The sequence below is a fragment of the Sorex fumeus genome, unplaced genomic scaffold (assembly GCF_029834395.1).
Source record: "Sorex fumeus unplaced genomic scaffold, SorFum_2.1 ptg000019l, whole genome shotgun sequence".
NCBI classification, from domain to species: domain Eukaryota; kingdom Metazoa; phylum Chordata; class Mammalia; order Eulipotyphla; family Soricidae; genus Sorex; species Sorex fumeus.
This window is the reverse complement of record NW_026606076.1, coordinates 37,086,670-37,102,267: the sequence shown is the minus strand read 5'-3', so window position 1 is coordinate 37,102,267 and position 15,598 is coordinate 37,086,670. Positions and strand designations below refer to the sequence as shown.

Here is a 15,598-nt window from a genome sequence, read left to right as displayed (position 1 = left end):
GTGTCCACCCTTTATAATTAGCCATTACTGCTGATGTTATTGCTTGCTGAGATGAGAGTTTGGGGGCTCTCCTACGTTCCCACCATTTGTAAAACATTTTGTTAAAGGGGCCCTTTCCATCCTTTAATAGAACCATCAGAAATCTTTCTATGCAAAGTCAAGCTGATTTCAATTCTCTCCAATCCACCCTAGTAAAGAACAATGGCAGGGCCATTTTTTTTTAATTCTTTTCAGAAATATTTATCTTCAATGCTTAGGTAGCACTGTCCTCCCATTGGTCATCGATTTGCTTGAGCGGGCACCAGTAACGTCTCCATTGTGAGACTTGTTGTTACTGTTTTTGGCATATCGAATACATCACGGGGAACTTGCCAGGCTCTGCCATGTGGGCAGGATACTCTCGGTAGCTTGCCAGGCTCTCCAAGAGGGACGGAAGAATCAAACCCGGGTCAGCTGCGTGCAAGGAAAACGCCCTACCCGCTGTGCTATATCACTCCAGCCCCAATGCTTAGGTCAATCTAATAAGCATCTGAATACAAGAGTGCAGAGCTGAGACAGTGGATAGAGACACTGGATAGGACCAGTGCAGTCAATGCAAACCACTTGACTGCACAATGCTGATCTGGATTCCAAGCCCCAGTCCCCATAAGGATACCTGTGTCCTCCCTCGAAGGTATTCATGAGCTCAGAGACAAGAGTACTGCCTGAGCAAAGCAGGTGTGGCTCAAAACATAACAGAGGAAGGCCTGAAGAATGGAGGTTGGCTTGTTTTTCCAATTCCAAAGGATTCACTGCAACATCCTGGTTGATCTCTACAATAAACCCCGCAAACCAGGGCCTCTGAGTCAAGCCAGAGTCTGAGCAAAAAATGACACAGTGACATTCCGATTAAGGGGTGGTTTTTGTACCCATTTACTTCGTTCTTTTTTTTTTTTTTTGCTTTTTGGGTCACACCCGGCAATGCACAGGGGTTACTCCTGGCTTTGTGCTCAGGAGTTACTCCTGGCGGTGCTCAGGGGACCATATGGGATGCTGGGAATCGAACCTGGGTTGGCCGCGTGCAAGGCAAATGCCCCACCCGCTGTGCCACCGCTCCAGCCCCATTTTACTTAGTTCTTATTTAATTAATTTCCACCTGGATTCCATCACCAAGACCCATTATTTACAAGTTAACATACACATGAAGTCCAAATGCTGGAACACTGACGTAGGTAAAGGTAATGATTACCATGCCAAGACATATGTAATCATCAGCAACTACCTTTCCGTTACAGTACAGGTCACTGGAAACTAATGAGATTGCAGCGGGGGTATTTCTTTCTCAACTGCACCTTTGCAACCCCTGATCAACCTTGTCCAAGCAAAACTTTTATTTTTCTGAAGGGGGTTTGTTCTGACCTTAGGGATTATTATTATTAGGGGATGGAGTCAACCAGTATGAATTTTACTATGTTTCCTAAGACTGGAGAGAAATATGAACGCCTTCCCAAATTCTTTACATACTTAAAAGTTCTCGCCACTGTGTATTTTCTTTTTTTTTTTCTTTTTGGGTCACACTCAGCAATACACAGGGGTTACTCCTGGTTCATGCATTCAGGAATTACTCCTGGCCATGCTCAGGGGACCATATGGGATGCTGGGAATCGAACCCAGGTCGGGCTGCGTGCAAGGCAAACGCCCTCCCCGCTGTACTATCACTCCAGTCCCGCCACTGTGTATTTTCATATGACTACTAAGGCCTGGTGCCCTCTCTGAGGCTCGAACTCAGGACCTTCAGATTATGAGACTGAATTGGAGTCGAGCTTCTTCCACCCAGATCCTCCAAATTCCAGTAGGCGGGGGTCACACCCCCCACCTGGCCCCCTGGCGCCGTGTAATCCCATCAGCGGCCAAGACTCAGAGACTATAAAATCCAGATCCCGGAACCGCGCGGCCGCATTCGCCGCCGCGCGACATCTTAACAGAACTTTTTTTTTTTTTTATGACATCTTATTGTCTTATTCCTACTTTGGACAAACTTGCAGGCTATCGAATGTAGCCTGCCCACAGGGCAGAGTCTGGCAAACTCCCCGTGGCATACCAAATATGCCAAATACCAGTAACAATGATGGGTCTCATTCTCCTAAATAGCCTTGAATATAATCTCAGGGCTAGGATGAAAGAGACGTTACTGGGGCCTGCTCGAGGCAATCGACGAATAACAGGATGATGAAATGAAATGAAATGAACTAAGGCCTGAGTTCCTGGTGAAGGCCTTCCCACATTCCTTACAAACGTAAGGCTTCTCTCCAGTATGAGTATTCATATGCCCATTAAGAGTTGCCAAAACAGTGAAAACCTTTCCACATGCCTTACATTTATAAGGTTTCTCTCCAGTGTGAATTTTCCTACGTACAGTAAGCACAGAGGGTGTGCTAAAGGCCTTCCCACACTCCTGATATACGCAAGGCTTCTCTCCAATATTAGTCTTCATATGATTATTAAGGCCTGATGATTGAGTGAAGGCCTTTCCACATGCCTTACATTTATAAGGTTTCTCTCCAGTGTGAATTTTCCTATGTACAGTAAGCACAGAGGGTGTGCTAAAGGCCTTCCCACACTCCTGATATACGCAAGGCTTCTCTCCAATATTAGTCTTCATATGATTATTAAGGCCTGATGATTGAGTGAAGGCCTTTCCACATACCTTACATTTATAAGGCTTCTCTCCAGTGTGAATTCTCCTGTGTACACTAAGTTCCGAGGATGTGCCAAAGGCCTTTCCATACTCCTGACATACAAAAGGCTTCTCTCCTGAATGAATTCTTCTATGTACAGTGAGCACCGAGGATATGCGAAAGGCCTTCCCACACTCCTGGCACACATAAGGCTTCTCTCCAGTATGAATGTTCCTGTGATACAAAAGTCTTGAAGGATAATCAAAGGCCTTTCCACATTCCTTGCAGATGTAAGGTTTCTCTCCAGTGTGGTTTTCCTTGTGCTTACAAAAGCTTGAGCAATGAGCAAAGGCTTTTCCATAGTCCTGACGTGAATACGGTTTCTCTCCAAAATGACTCATCCTGTGATGAGAAAGGTTTGAGTCACAAGAGGAGACCTTCGCGCAGTCCTGACACGAGTAAGTTTTCATTCCTGTATGAATTTCCCTGTGGACACTAAGCTGTGAGGACAGAGGAAAGGCTTGTCCACATTCCTGATATGCATGAGGTTTCTCTGCAGTATGAACTCTCCTATGTATAATATGTTTTGAGAGGGAAGTTAAAGCCTTCCCACAGTGTATCCACATAAATGGTTTCTCTCCGGTTTGGATCTTTGAACTGTCACCCTCAGATGACACCTGATTCAAAGTTTCTTCTTCCTCTTGACAATCCTGGGGATTCTGTCCACTGTGGGCTTCTAAGGGAACATCTCGGTGCCGAGAACACGGGAAGGCTCCAGCACATTCTTTAGTCTTGGACGGGGTCAGCCCATGGTGACTTTGCTTGTGGGCCTGTCGGCGTGAGGGACTCACCATCAATGGTTCTCCTCTCCCACAGTCCTGGGGCTGCCCACTTTGGGGAGTTTGTGTCCAAAAACTGAGGACAACAGACTGTGAGTTTTTCCCACCAGAGAGCATCTTCAGCATGAGGTGGTTCTCTCCATTCTGACCAACCACAGAAGACATCCTGCCTGTCTTCGCATTCCCATGGGGCTGAGGGCAGGACTGCTCACTTGAGACATTGTCACAGAGTGTAGGATCAGAGACATTCCAATGGAACTGGCTGCTTCCCTATAGAACGTAGAGGAGGATTCCAATTACTGTTCCATTCTTTAAGAGTCTCCCTGTCAAAAGGAACCGTGGCCTGCAGGTTCGTTTCTAACATTTCCACCATAAGGAATGCAATTCCTGGCACGTGGATGGCTTTTCCATGGAATGACCCAAAATTTCTACATGGAGGATGCATTAGAATTGAAGGATGCGCAGTCATTGATTTGTTTAAATTTTTTTTTCAACTGAATGAACAGATAAATAAAACGGACATAAGGCCATCTGTAGAACACTGAAATAGTTTCAAGTAAAATAAAATATACCCAAGTCTGGGTCTGGTTATAGCTCAATATGGAGCCCATGATGCATGTATTAAGGCCAGGCTGGAACCCTACCAAGCCAAGATGGACCAAGGGATTCACTGAAAACATCTCACCACAAGCAAATCCTCTCTAGGATTAATGAGGTTTATTTATTTTTTGTTCTTTTTTGTTTTGTAGTTTGTTGGATAACACTGGATTGTCTTTGCTGTTCCTGAAGAGAGCTTAAGGGCTATTGAGCCACTCTTACAACAGAGCTACTGAGGCACAACTAATAGTCCTATATTGCTTTTCTCTTTCCTTTATGTCATTTGTAGGGTTCATTTAGCAATGTCCTTTTTGTATAGACACAGGAAGACAATCGATGCTATGCTATGTAACATGAGAGTCAATTGAGTCCAAAATAATATTCACTCCTGGGCATCTGTATTTACTTGACCTAAACCTCAGTTGCCCTAAGTTCCTAGCACTCCAAGCACAGGGTCCAGATGAGGGACTGATGAACCTAGGGCAAGCTGTGAGCTATCCTGGCATCGAAATAGGTCAGGCCAACCACCATAATACTTACCATAAGTTTAGAGCATGGTCATGGACAAACTCTGTCATGACCCAAAAGAGGTAACTGAGTAAGGACCCTGCTGGGGTTAGGAAGACTAATGTGGCCTGAGGGCTGTGGTCTGGAATATATACTAAGATGTCCCCAGGAAGAACCAAACTTTAAGCTTGATATATCTCTTCCTGTGCTCATACAAAATGACATTGCTAGAAATTTTAGAAGTAAATGTACTACCACTATTTAAGTGGATTAGTAGCTGAGGAAAGAAGAAAGAAACACACTCTGGATGGAATCCTGCCCTTGACTGGATCTCCTAGTAATCTGGAGTGATCTCCTTAGATGAGATTTCTGGAGGAGTGGCCTTTGTCGATTTGTTAATGTTCAACCCCACCTTTGTATCCACACCCTACATGATTTCTTTATGAACTATGCTCTAAGGGGCTGGGGAGGTCAGGTCAGATGGTTAGGTCGCCATGGATAGAGAGTTGGGAGAAGTCAGAATACTATGAGGTTAAGAGGTTGCCGAGGTCACCATGGTCACAGGGTTAGAAGAAGTCAGAAGAAGAGATCAGAGACTGAAGAAGACAATGGCAGCAGACTAGAGGGCAGGAAGACAGAGAGAGGGAGACAGAACATAACAGCACAGACAGAAGACAGAGGACTTAAGAGAAGAGCACAGGGGCTGGAGTGATAGCACAGCGGGTAGGGCATTTGCTTTGCACGCGGCCGACCTGGGTTCGATTCCCAGCATCCCATATGGGTTCCTGAGCACCGCCAGGAGTAATTCCTGAGTCCCTGAGCCAGGAGTAACTCCTGTGCAATGCCATGTATGACCCGAAAAGCAAAAAGAAAAAAAAGAGAGCACAATGCTAAGGTTAGAAGTAAAAGACAGAAGTTAGAAAAGGACAGACTTTCGAGACTGGAGAGGATAGACTGAGACCTTGGAGAGGAGAGACTGAGACCAGAAACGAAGACCAGAGGAGAGATGACTGAGACGAGAGTCAGCGACTAGAAAGACAGACAGAAAAGAGCATAATGGCACACACAGAAGCAGAGCACAAAGGAAGAAGATAAAAAAAAGAGAGCACAGAGGGGCTGGAGAGATAGCACAGCGGGGAGGGCGTTTGCCTTGCATGCGGCTGACCCGGGTTCGATTCCCAGCATCCCATAGGGTCCCCTGAGCACTGCCAGGAGTAACTCGTGAGTGTAGAGCCAGGAGTAACCCCTGTGCATCGCCAGGTGTGACCCAAAAAGCAAAAAATAAAAATAAAAAAATAAAAATAAATAAAAAAAGAGCACAGAAATGAAGAGAAGATAACAAGAAGACAAGGAGGAAAACTGAGACTTTGGAGACCTTGAGGTCTGCGAGAGACAAGGATGATGGAACTCTGATGACAGAGACTACAGCCACAACGACAGCTATGACTGTGCCGTAAAGGGAGAGATGGAACGATGCCTGAGAGTCTACCCATCACCCAGCCTTCTGGTTCCTGGGGAGGCCACCCTTGGTCCAACGAACACCACCTCCACGTCCTGCCTGAGCCTGGCCTGTGCACAGGCCTGCTTCGCAACAGCCCACAGCTTCTTAATTCTCATGTATTGTATTGCGTGTTGAGTTGAGTTGTGAGAAAACGCAACAGTAGTTTGCATATCTTTTGAGGTGGGCCACACCATGCAGTGCTAGGGATCACTGATGCCGAGTCCCATGGGATCAACTGGGGTGCTGGAGTTGAAGCCCAGGTTTCCATCCTTGTAGAAAGCAAGTTCGTTTCCAAAGTACTATCACTCGTGGCAACAAAAAATTTCTTTAAAACAATTAACTCCTGTGCTTACTTTCAATCCAATGAAAAAATCACTTTTTCTTCGAAATTAAGGATAGTAAGAATTGGGCTGGAATGCTAGTACAGTTGGGAGAGCATTTCCATTGCATGTGGCTTGATCAGTTTGATCCCTGGCATCCCATATGGTACCCTGCGCACTACCAGGAGTCAGTCCTGAGTGATGAGCCAGAAGTAGCCTATCCACATCACCATCACGATCACGATCACGACCATCCTGTTATTCGTCGATTGCCTCGAGCAGGCCCCAGTAACGTCTCCTTCGTCCTAACCCTGAGATTTTTAAAAAAGTGCCATATTCAAGGCTCTTTCAGAGTTAGGAGAATGAGACCCATCATTGTTACTGGTATTTGGCATATTGGGTACACCACGGGGAGTTTGCCAGACTCTGCCGTGTGGGCAGGTTACATTCGGTAGCTTGCCAGTTTGTCCAAAGTAGGAATGAGATGATAAGATGTCGCATGGCCGCAAATGCGGCCGCGCTTCCAGGACCTGGGTTTTAAAGTCTCTGAGTCTTGGCCATTGATGGGATTACATGGTGCCAGGGGGCCAGTTGGTGGGTGTGACATCATCATGTGTGAAGAAAAACCCAAGAAAATAAAAATAATAATAATAGGTATATCTTTAGATTTTAAAATGACTGATTTTAGCACCCAGTGAGCCTACGAATCCTCTACTCCCAGCATTAGGCTGCAAAGCTCCTCCCTGCAGTGGACAGAACTCCATCTTTCAAGTCACATTCTTGTTCCAATGAACTCTCCTGTTGACACAATTATTTATATTCAACGTGCGAATCTTACCAACTCACTCGTATCCGGTGACCCAAATCCCAAATCAAATTGCTGCAGTGAAAATCCCTGAAGCTGTGATTTAACATCTGAAATCAAACACAATAGACAATGGAAGAATTAGTAATAGAACAGAGTTGAATGAGGTCCATTGTGGGGAATGCTGGGAGCCGCTTGGGAATCCACAAAAGGGCTTTTTGGGGTTTGTTTTTTAACTAGACCTGGTGATATCTGTGGACCATGTGGGATGCTAGGAATTCAACCTGGATCTGGCATGTGCAAGGCAAATACCTTCCCTGCTGTACTATCTCTCTCTCAAATCAGCTTTGTTATAGGCTCATGTATTCACTATTTAAACAGAAAAGCAACTGACATTTCTTAGTGCATTAGAGAAAACAGCAGATCGAGCATTTGTCTTGCATGAAGCTGACAGGGTCTGTTCCCTGAGTACCAGCAAAAGTAATCTCTGAGAACTGCCAGAAATAAATACTGAAAAATCACAGGCCCAAAGCCCAAAAAAAAAAAAAAAAAAAAGCTAATATACTGAAAAAAGCATGCTAATAATCTAAGGGCAAAAATAAGCATGAAAAAGAGGATAGAGGAGTAGCCAGCTGCTCCTGAAAGGAAAACCATCATTGGAGGCTGTATGATGGAATGGTGAAGTACAGACTTGTGGCCTAGGGCCGTGAATCCCATGAATATTCTACATGCCTGACAGATAGGGAATAATGAAGACAAAGCTAAGAAAGAAAAGCATAGGATAGGGGCTGGAGCAATAGCACAGCCGGTAGGGCGTTTGCCTTGCACGCAGCCAACATAGCCGATACAGGTTAGATTCCCAGCATCCCATATGGTCCCCCGAGCACCGCCAGGAGCAATTCCTGAATGCATGAGCCAGGAGTAACCCCTGAGCATCGCCAGGTGTGACCCAAAAAGAAAAAAAAAAAAAAAAAAAAAAAAAAAAAAAAAAAAAAGCACAGGATCATTCCATGACAGACAGTTCGTGAAGTTAAGGGCAGCATGAGAGCAGCACAGGAGCCCGAGGCCCTCCGGGACAGCAGCAGGTTTCACACGTGCTCAGGGCACCCCCACACTGCCCAGGGCCCGAGCCAGGAAAGGTTCTCAGACACTCACCCACACACACGCCTCTCCTCCCCGGCCTCAGGTCTCCTCCTTCCAGCCATGAGATCACCGCAGGCTTCACCCTGGAAAGCCCTGTCCCCACAGAGACAGGGTATTAATTAGTGACAAGGAAAAGGCAACTGGGGCTGGAGTGATATACAGCGGGAAGGGCGTTTGCCTTGCATGCGACTGACCCGGGTTCAATTCCCAGCATCCCATATGCTCCCCTGAGCACTGCCAGGAGTAATTCCTCAGTGCATGAGCCAGAAGTAACCTCTGTGCATCGCTGGGTGTGACCCAAAAAGAAAAAAAAAAAAGGCAACAACCCAACCTCATGTGTCCATAACAAAATCAGGCAAATTCCTGAAAAGGTTTGAACAGAAACTCCACTTGTGATATGCCCCAAATTGGTAATTATCAACCATATAAGCCCCAGGTTTTAATTTCAGTCTGAAATTGAGTCATGTTGAAGCCCCCCCCAAGAAGCACTGGAAGTGACTCCAAGCACTGAAATACAACAGCACCTGATGGGGTAAGGGGTAAGGCCCTAAAAAAGAAATGAACTAGTTGCTCAGTGATAGTATAGCAGGGCGGGCACCTGGTGACATACACAGATGTGTTTGATCCCTGGCAACCATACTGCCCAGGAACATTGCCAGGAGGAATTCCTAAATATATAGCCAAGAGTAATCCCTGACCACTGCTGGCTGGGTGTAGGCCCCTAACCAAATAAAAACTGAACCCCCCCCAAAAAAAAGTAGGGCTGGAGTGATAGCACAGTGGGTAGGGCATTTGCCTTGAATGTGGCCGACCCGGGTTCGATTCCCAGCATCCCATATGGTCCCCTGCGCACTGCCAGGGGTGATTCCTGAGTGCAAAGACAGGAGGAACTCCTGTGCATCGCCGGGTGTGACCCAAAAAGCCCCCCCCCCCCAAAAAAAAGAAGTAGTTGTAGGCCTGGTACAGTACAACAGCAGGTAAGGCACGAGCCTTGTAGGTGTTGATCCGGTTTAGATCACAGCACCTTCATGGGTCAGAAGTAAACCTTCAGCTCAGAGCCAGGAGCAATGTGGACTGTGGCCCTGAATAGAAACCCAAAGAAAAAACCAAAACAAACACAAGTCAAGAGAAGGGTAGTACAAGAAATCTATTTTTAGCAAGGAAGAAACTATTTAGAGGAACCCTAGTGATAGTATAGCACAAGGGGCGCTTTGCCATACTCATGACTGACCTGGGTAGATCCCCTGCATCCCAGGAGGAAGCCTGACAACTGCCAACTATGGCCAAATAACAAACACAGAAAAAAAGGAACATGTGAAACAGTTATCTGCATCCTGACAATAATCCTGGCCCAACAGAATCACAGCCCCAGGGGAACCCAAAACCCAGTCCTGCCCCCAGGTGCCAATGCAGATCCTTCAGGGCACAGTTGGCCCCGTGCTGCACTCACCAATGGCTTGCAGGTGCTGGTGGGTCTCCAGCATCACATCCCTGTAGAGCTTCCTCTGATCAGCATCCAAGCACATGCACTCCTCTGGGGAGAAGCTCACGGCCACATCGGGAAAGTAACTGTGTCCTGAGCCAACACACAGCAGGGCAGGAGTCAGGGCTCATCTCCAGCCCATCCCCAGGCTGTGAGGATGCGATATCTCACGGCCCTAACAAGATTTAGGGCCTTTCCCTCGGGAGGAACCAGCCTCGATTTCTTTCTCTCCATGACCCTCCTGGCTGACATGGAGAAATGATTCCAGGCATCACTCTAAGGCAGTCAGATCTGGTAAAATGTGAGGACGCTATAGTAGAAGATTTCTGGAGGCTCCAGTCTTGCATACAGCCACCCCAAGGCCAATGCCAAACCACTGGTCCAGTGACCACTGCAGAGAGTAACAACTGAGCACTGAACTAGCAGGACCCAAAAGGCAAAGCTGGTCTGGCCCGAAAAATGACACACACACACAACCAGCAACCCCACATCCCCTGTTTTAGGGATGAGAAAGGGACACTCGATGAGCAGACAGTGATTCAAAGCTGTGTGAGGACATATGTGCCTATAGGAATCAGAAATCAAGTCTTAGGGCCGCCCCAAATCCCTGTCAAACCAGATAAAAGTGTACTTTCTGGTTGGCCTTTTTTGATTATCACGTAGTGACGATCAGCTGTTGCTCCTGGCTCTGCACTCCGGATTTACGACTGGTGGTGCTCGGGGAACCATATGGGATGATGGTGATGGACCCAGGACCAGATTTGAGGCAAATGCTCTACCGCTGTAATTCCATCAGCGGCCAAGACTCAGAGACTATAAAAACCAGATCCCGGAAGAGAAGAGTGCAGTCTTCTGCCCCCGCGCCTGACTGTCCTCGCTCGCCAGGACCCCTTGGAGGGGAACGGGTTGAGCTTTCCTCCCCGCCCCGACCAGGGCTCCGGCAGCCAAAGACCTGCAGGACCAGCCACCACCATGCTGAGACCACTCTCCGCACACATGAAGGTACTGGCAGAGGGACAAAGTCACACGGGTTCCGGGGCCGAGATCTCCAAGCCTACTCGGATTTGGGCCGAGTATCCTCCACCCAGATCCTCCAAATTCCAGTAGGCGGGGGTCACACCCACCAACTGGCCCCCTGGCGCCGTGTAATCCCATCAATGGCCAAGACTCAGAGACTATAAAAACCAGATCCCAGAAGAGAAGAGTGCAGTCGCGGCTGCGCGACATCTTATTATGACATCTTATTATCTCATTCCTACTTTGGACAAACTGGCAGGTTACCGAATGTAGCCTGCCCACAGGGCAGAGTCTGGCAAACTCCCCGTGGCGTACCCAATATGCCAAATACCAGTAACAATGATGGGTCTCATTCTCCTAAAGAGCCTTGAATATAATCTCAGGGCTAGGATGAAGGAGATGTTACTGGGGCCTGCTCGAGGCAATTGACGAATAACAGGATGATTTGTGAATTGTGATTTTTTGCTCTACCGCTGTACTAGCTCTCTGGCCCCATGTAAAAGTGTCCTGACTTCCAACCTCTCTGCTGGTCCCAGAGATCCTTTGCTCTGTCTTTCTGGGACAGGCTCATGCCTGAAACTGTGCACACAGCAGCATGGCACTGTGTGGCTGAGCAGATGACACTCTCCTGAGTGGGAAAGAAACAACAGAGGAGACACATATCCTGATGCCCAGGTCATTTTAGCTGCCAGGTCACATGATGGGGCCATGTGGGCCTGGGGGTCCCAATGACCGTCAGAGGTGAATCCAGAGCACAGAGCCAAGAGGAAGCCCTGAGCACCTTCACTGTGGGATGACAACGAATACAACAGAAAACAAAGCAGCAGATGGAGTTACAGTATAGGAGGTGCAAGGACAGTGGGTAGCATTGTAGTACTGTCCTCCCATTGTTCACCGATTTGTTCGAGCGGGCACCAGTAACGTCTCCATTGTGAGACTTGTTACTGTTTTTGGCATATTAAATAAGCCATGGGGAGCTTGCCAGGCTCTGCTGGGATACTCTCGGAAGCTTGCCGGGCTCTCCGAGAGGGACAGAGGAATCGAACCCGGGTCAGCTGCATGCAAGGCAAACGCCCTACCAGCTGTGCTATTGCTCCAGCCCAATGGACAGTGGGTAGGACTTTCAATCCCCGCTGTTCCATCTGGTCCCCCTAGCACTGCCAAGTGCAATGTGAAGTGCAGAGCCAGAAGTAACCCTGGAGGATCACTAGGTGTGACTCTCCTAACCTCACAAAACAAAAGAAACTGAAGAAGTCAACCTTGCATCCACGGCACCTGATAGGGTCACCGAGACCTGACAGGAGTGACTCTTGAGCACTGAGTTTGGAGAAAACACTGAGCACCACTGGGTGTGGCTAAACCCAAATACAACAAAACAAACAAACAAGGACAAAGTGGCCTCAAATAGCAGAGAGTCTGGCACTCAGGCCAGGAACTACATCCCAGGGCTCCTTCTGAAACTCAAGAGACAGAAGGCCCTGGAAGTCTGTGCGTGCCTGTCACTGCATCATGTCACCACATCGCTCTCCTCCCACCTGGGGATAGTGTGTCAGATGGCGTGTCATCATCGTCTACAGTTTCTGTAATTCTCGAGGATCAGCAGGAGACTCCGTGGAAACACCTGGAAGAGAAGTCAGAGCCTTGAGCACCAGAGAGGAGCACAACCCATGGCTTTAACCAGAAGTCCCAGCACTGGAGCCGGGAAGGCCCTGACCAGAGTCACCCTCAGGTCTCAGTTCACAGACCCACCCAAGACAGACAGTGCCAGATGCTTCTTCCTCTTCGGGGGACACAGAAGTGGATTAGGATCCTGTTGGGGACTAGCCTTGGTAGCACCCTGCTTGTTTTCCCTGAGAAAGGAATGAGCAGGAGAAAAACTGGGCATGTGGGAGCACCATGGCCTGGCGGCTGACCCTGTTAAGGTGGGTTGAAGGGGAGGCTGCACCTGATCTGCCCTGGCCGGGCCAGGAGCCATATTCTCATTCCTGAGAGAGTTCAAGGAACTGCCCACATATGCAGCTGCAAAGCAGAATAACATAACATTAAGTCACTCAACTTGTAACCCTTGGCTTTCCCACAGAGTGTTCATTGCATACGATAAAAGAAAATAAGCTTTGGAATAAAGTCGCTGTATATTTCATACAGTCCTCCCTACCCTGTCTTCAGTTCTCATTCCCTCTCTCCAGCTGAAGTTCAAGTTGGCTGCGCAGGACGCAGCCAGTGGCACCCAAACACAGGGACCGGAGCACGAGGGAGTCAACGAAGAGCCCCCAACAAAAAATGACGCGTTGTAAGTAATTTAAAAAGTTTGGGAGGGGGCTGGAGAGATAGCACAGCCGGTAGGGCGTTTGCCTTGCACGCGGCCAACCCGGGTTCGATTCCCAGCATCCCATATGGTCCCCTGAGCACCGCCAGGAGTAACTCCTGAGTGCAGAGCCAGGAGTAACCCCTGTGCATTGCCGGGTGTGATTAAAAAAAAAAAAAGTTTTGGAGTATTGTGTAAAATTGATAGTTGGGAGTAAAAATGGGGCAAGCTTCAAGACACCAGCAGCTGTTTGCACAAACTTTGCACATGATGTTTAGAGCAAAAGGCTTAAAAATGCAAGAGAAACAGAAGCATTTCTTGAGCATGTGAAAAGTTTGTCCTGGTTTCCTAAGGAAGGTATCTTGAATGAGACAACGTGGAGTCAGGTAGGGCATGAGCTTCGGCAATACTTTTTCTTTTTTTTTTTTTCTTTTTGGGTCACACCCGGCGATGCTCAGGGGTTACTCCTGGCTCTGCACTCAGGAATAACTCCTGACAGTGCCTGGGGGACCATATGGGATGCTGGGAATCGAACCTGGGTCGGCCACATGCAAGGCAAATGCCCTACCCGCTGTGCTATCACTCCAGCCCCAAGCGTCAGCAATATGATAATAATTGTGGTTCAGCTGATACCCCGGTACATGCTTTTGCCTGTTAGAGACTTATAATGACTAATACTTACTTCAATGCTGTTCTGGAGCTAAAGGTGCAAGAAAACGCATTCCCAAGTCCTAGTCCCGTATCTTCTGCTCCTTCTCTTTCTGCAGATATGTCTAGCCCTGTGACCAATCCCCTCTGTAATTTTTCCTTAAATTTTTATTAGTGAAACACCATGAGGTACAGTTATAGACTTAACAAACTTTTGTGCTTGGGTTTCAGTTATACAATAATCGAGTACCCATCTCTCCACCAGTGCCCATTCTCCACCACCAATGATCCCAGTAGCCCTCCCACCCTTCCATCCCCCCCTATCCAACCCCACTTCTGTGGTAGGGCATCCCCTTTTGTTCTCTCTCTCCTTTTGCCCCTCTGTAATTTCTTATAAGTCGGGACAAACTGAGCCTATGTGTGAAGCGATAGAACAGTGGGAGGAGGAAGGAGAGCAGTTGCATGAGCCAGAAGCTCCCAGGAGATCTCCCAGTGCTGACTCTGGGAATGTTAGTCCCCAGTTATGGAAACAATTGAAAAAACTTGGTCTACAGGTGACTAGTCACCCTATAGAAAGCTATGAAGAGGGGCTGGAGAGATAGCACAGCGGGTAGGGCGTTTGCCTTGCACGCAGCGGACCCGGGTTCGTTTCCCAGCATCCCATATGGTCCCCTGAGCATCGCCAGGAGTAATTCTTTTTTTTTTTTTTTTACGATAAACTATTTTATTTTTATTTGTTAGTTTGGGGAGTCACACCTGGCAGTACTCAGGGAACCATAGGGAATGATGGAACTGAAACCTGGTCAGCTGCATGAAAGGGAAGAGCCTTACTCACTGTCCTTCTTCTCCAGCCACTAAGAAATATTTTAGAGAAAAAAAAATAGCACAATATTCTCTATGAAAAATTCAGATAAAGTAAAATAAGCTTACAATTGCTTGCAGCTAAGTATGTTAACTTTTTTGTATTTAACACTGAATTGTAATTGATTTCTACATCTAGAGATCAATTACATTTTTTTTCTCTAGCCAAATGCTAAGATTTCTGTTATTTTATTGAGCTGCTACAGTTCAACTGCTATTTAAATCATCGTTTTATCATTGCAGAGCTGCTATATCAATCCCTCAACCACTGTCATATGGTTCTTTCCTAAGTTGTTTTTATAGAAAGAAAAAATTAAGCCAATGAAAAGAACTTCATTTCTCCCAAAGAGAAGCTCAAAGTAGGAAAAAGGGAAATACAGCTTTTAAAGAAGCTAATCAGGGGCTGAAGTGATAGCACAACGGGTAGGGCATTTGCCTTGCACGCAGCCAACCCGAGTTCGATTCCCGGCATACCATATGGTCCTCTGAGCACCGCCAGGGGTAATTCCTGAGTGCAGAGCCAGGAGGAACCCCTGTGCATCACCAGGTGTGACCCAAAAAGCAAAAATAAATAAATAAATAAATAAAGAAGCTAATCATTCCTCTTAGTTATTTCTTCGACGTCCTTGAAGGCGTTCCAAGCCGCTCTCTTCCTCCTGCGCAGCTCGGGTGCCAGGTCATTTGTCATGTTGACTTCTTGACCTAGGTACACATAGCTGTTGCATTCGGAGATGGTCGTTCCGTTAAGAGCGAATGGGGCATCAGGAACGAGGCTGTTTCTCATAAACATTGTCTTCGTAAGATTCAGCTGTAGTCCTACCTTTCCACACTCACGGTCAAAGTTGGCCAGCATTTGTGCCGCTTGGCTGATGTTTGGTGTTATTAAAACAGTGTCATCAGCAAAGCGGAGGTGGT

At 47.3% G+C, this 15,598-nt stretch overlaps 1 protein-coding gene across 1 annotated transcript in view; it reads right to left on the bottom strand.

Moving 5' to 3' along the window:
* Nucleotides 1–1,428: 1,428 nt before the first annotated feature.
* The window catches only part of LOC130022212 (zinc finger protein 93-like), a 42,761-nt gene continuing 28,591 nt past the window's right edge, over nt 1,429–15,598 (bottom strand). The window contains exon 2 of the mRNA XM_056112966.1: nt 1,429–1,502. Within this exon, the coding sequence (XP_055968941.1) occupies nt 1,429–1,502 (74 nt within the window). The remainder of the gene's footprint in view (nt 1,503–15,598) is intronic.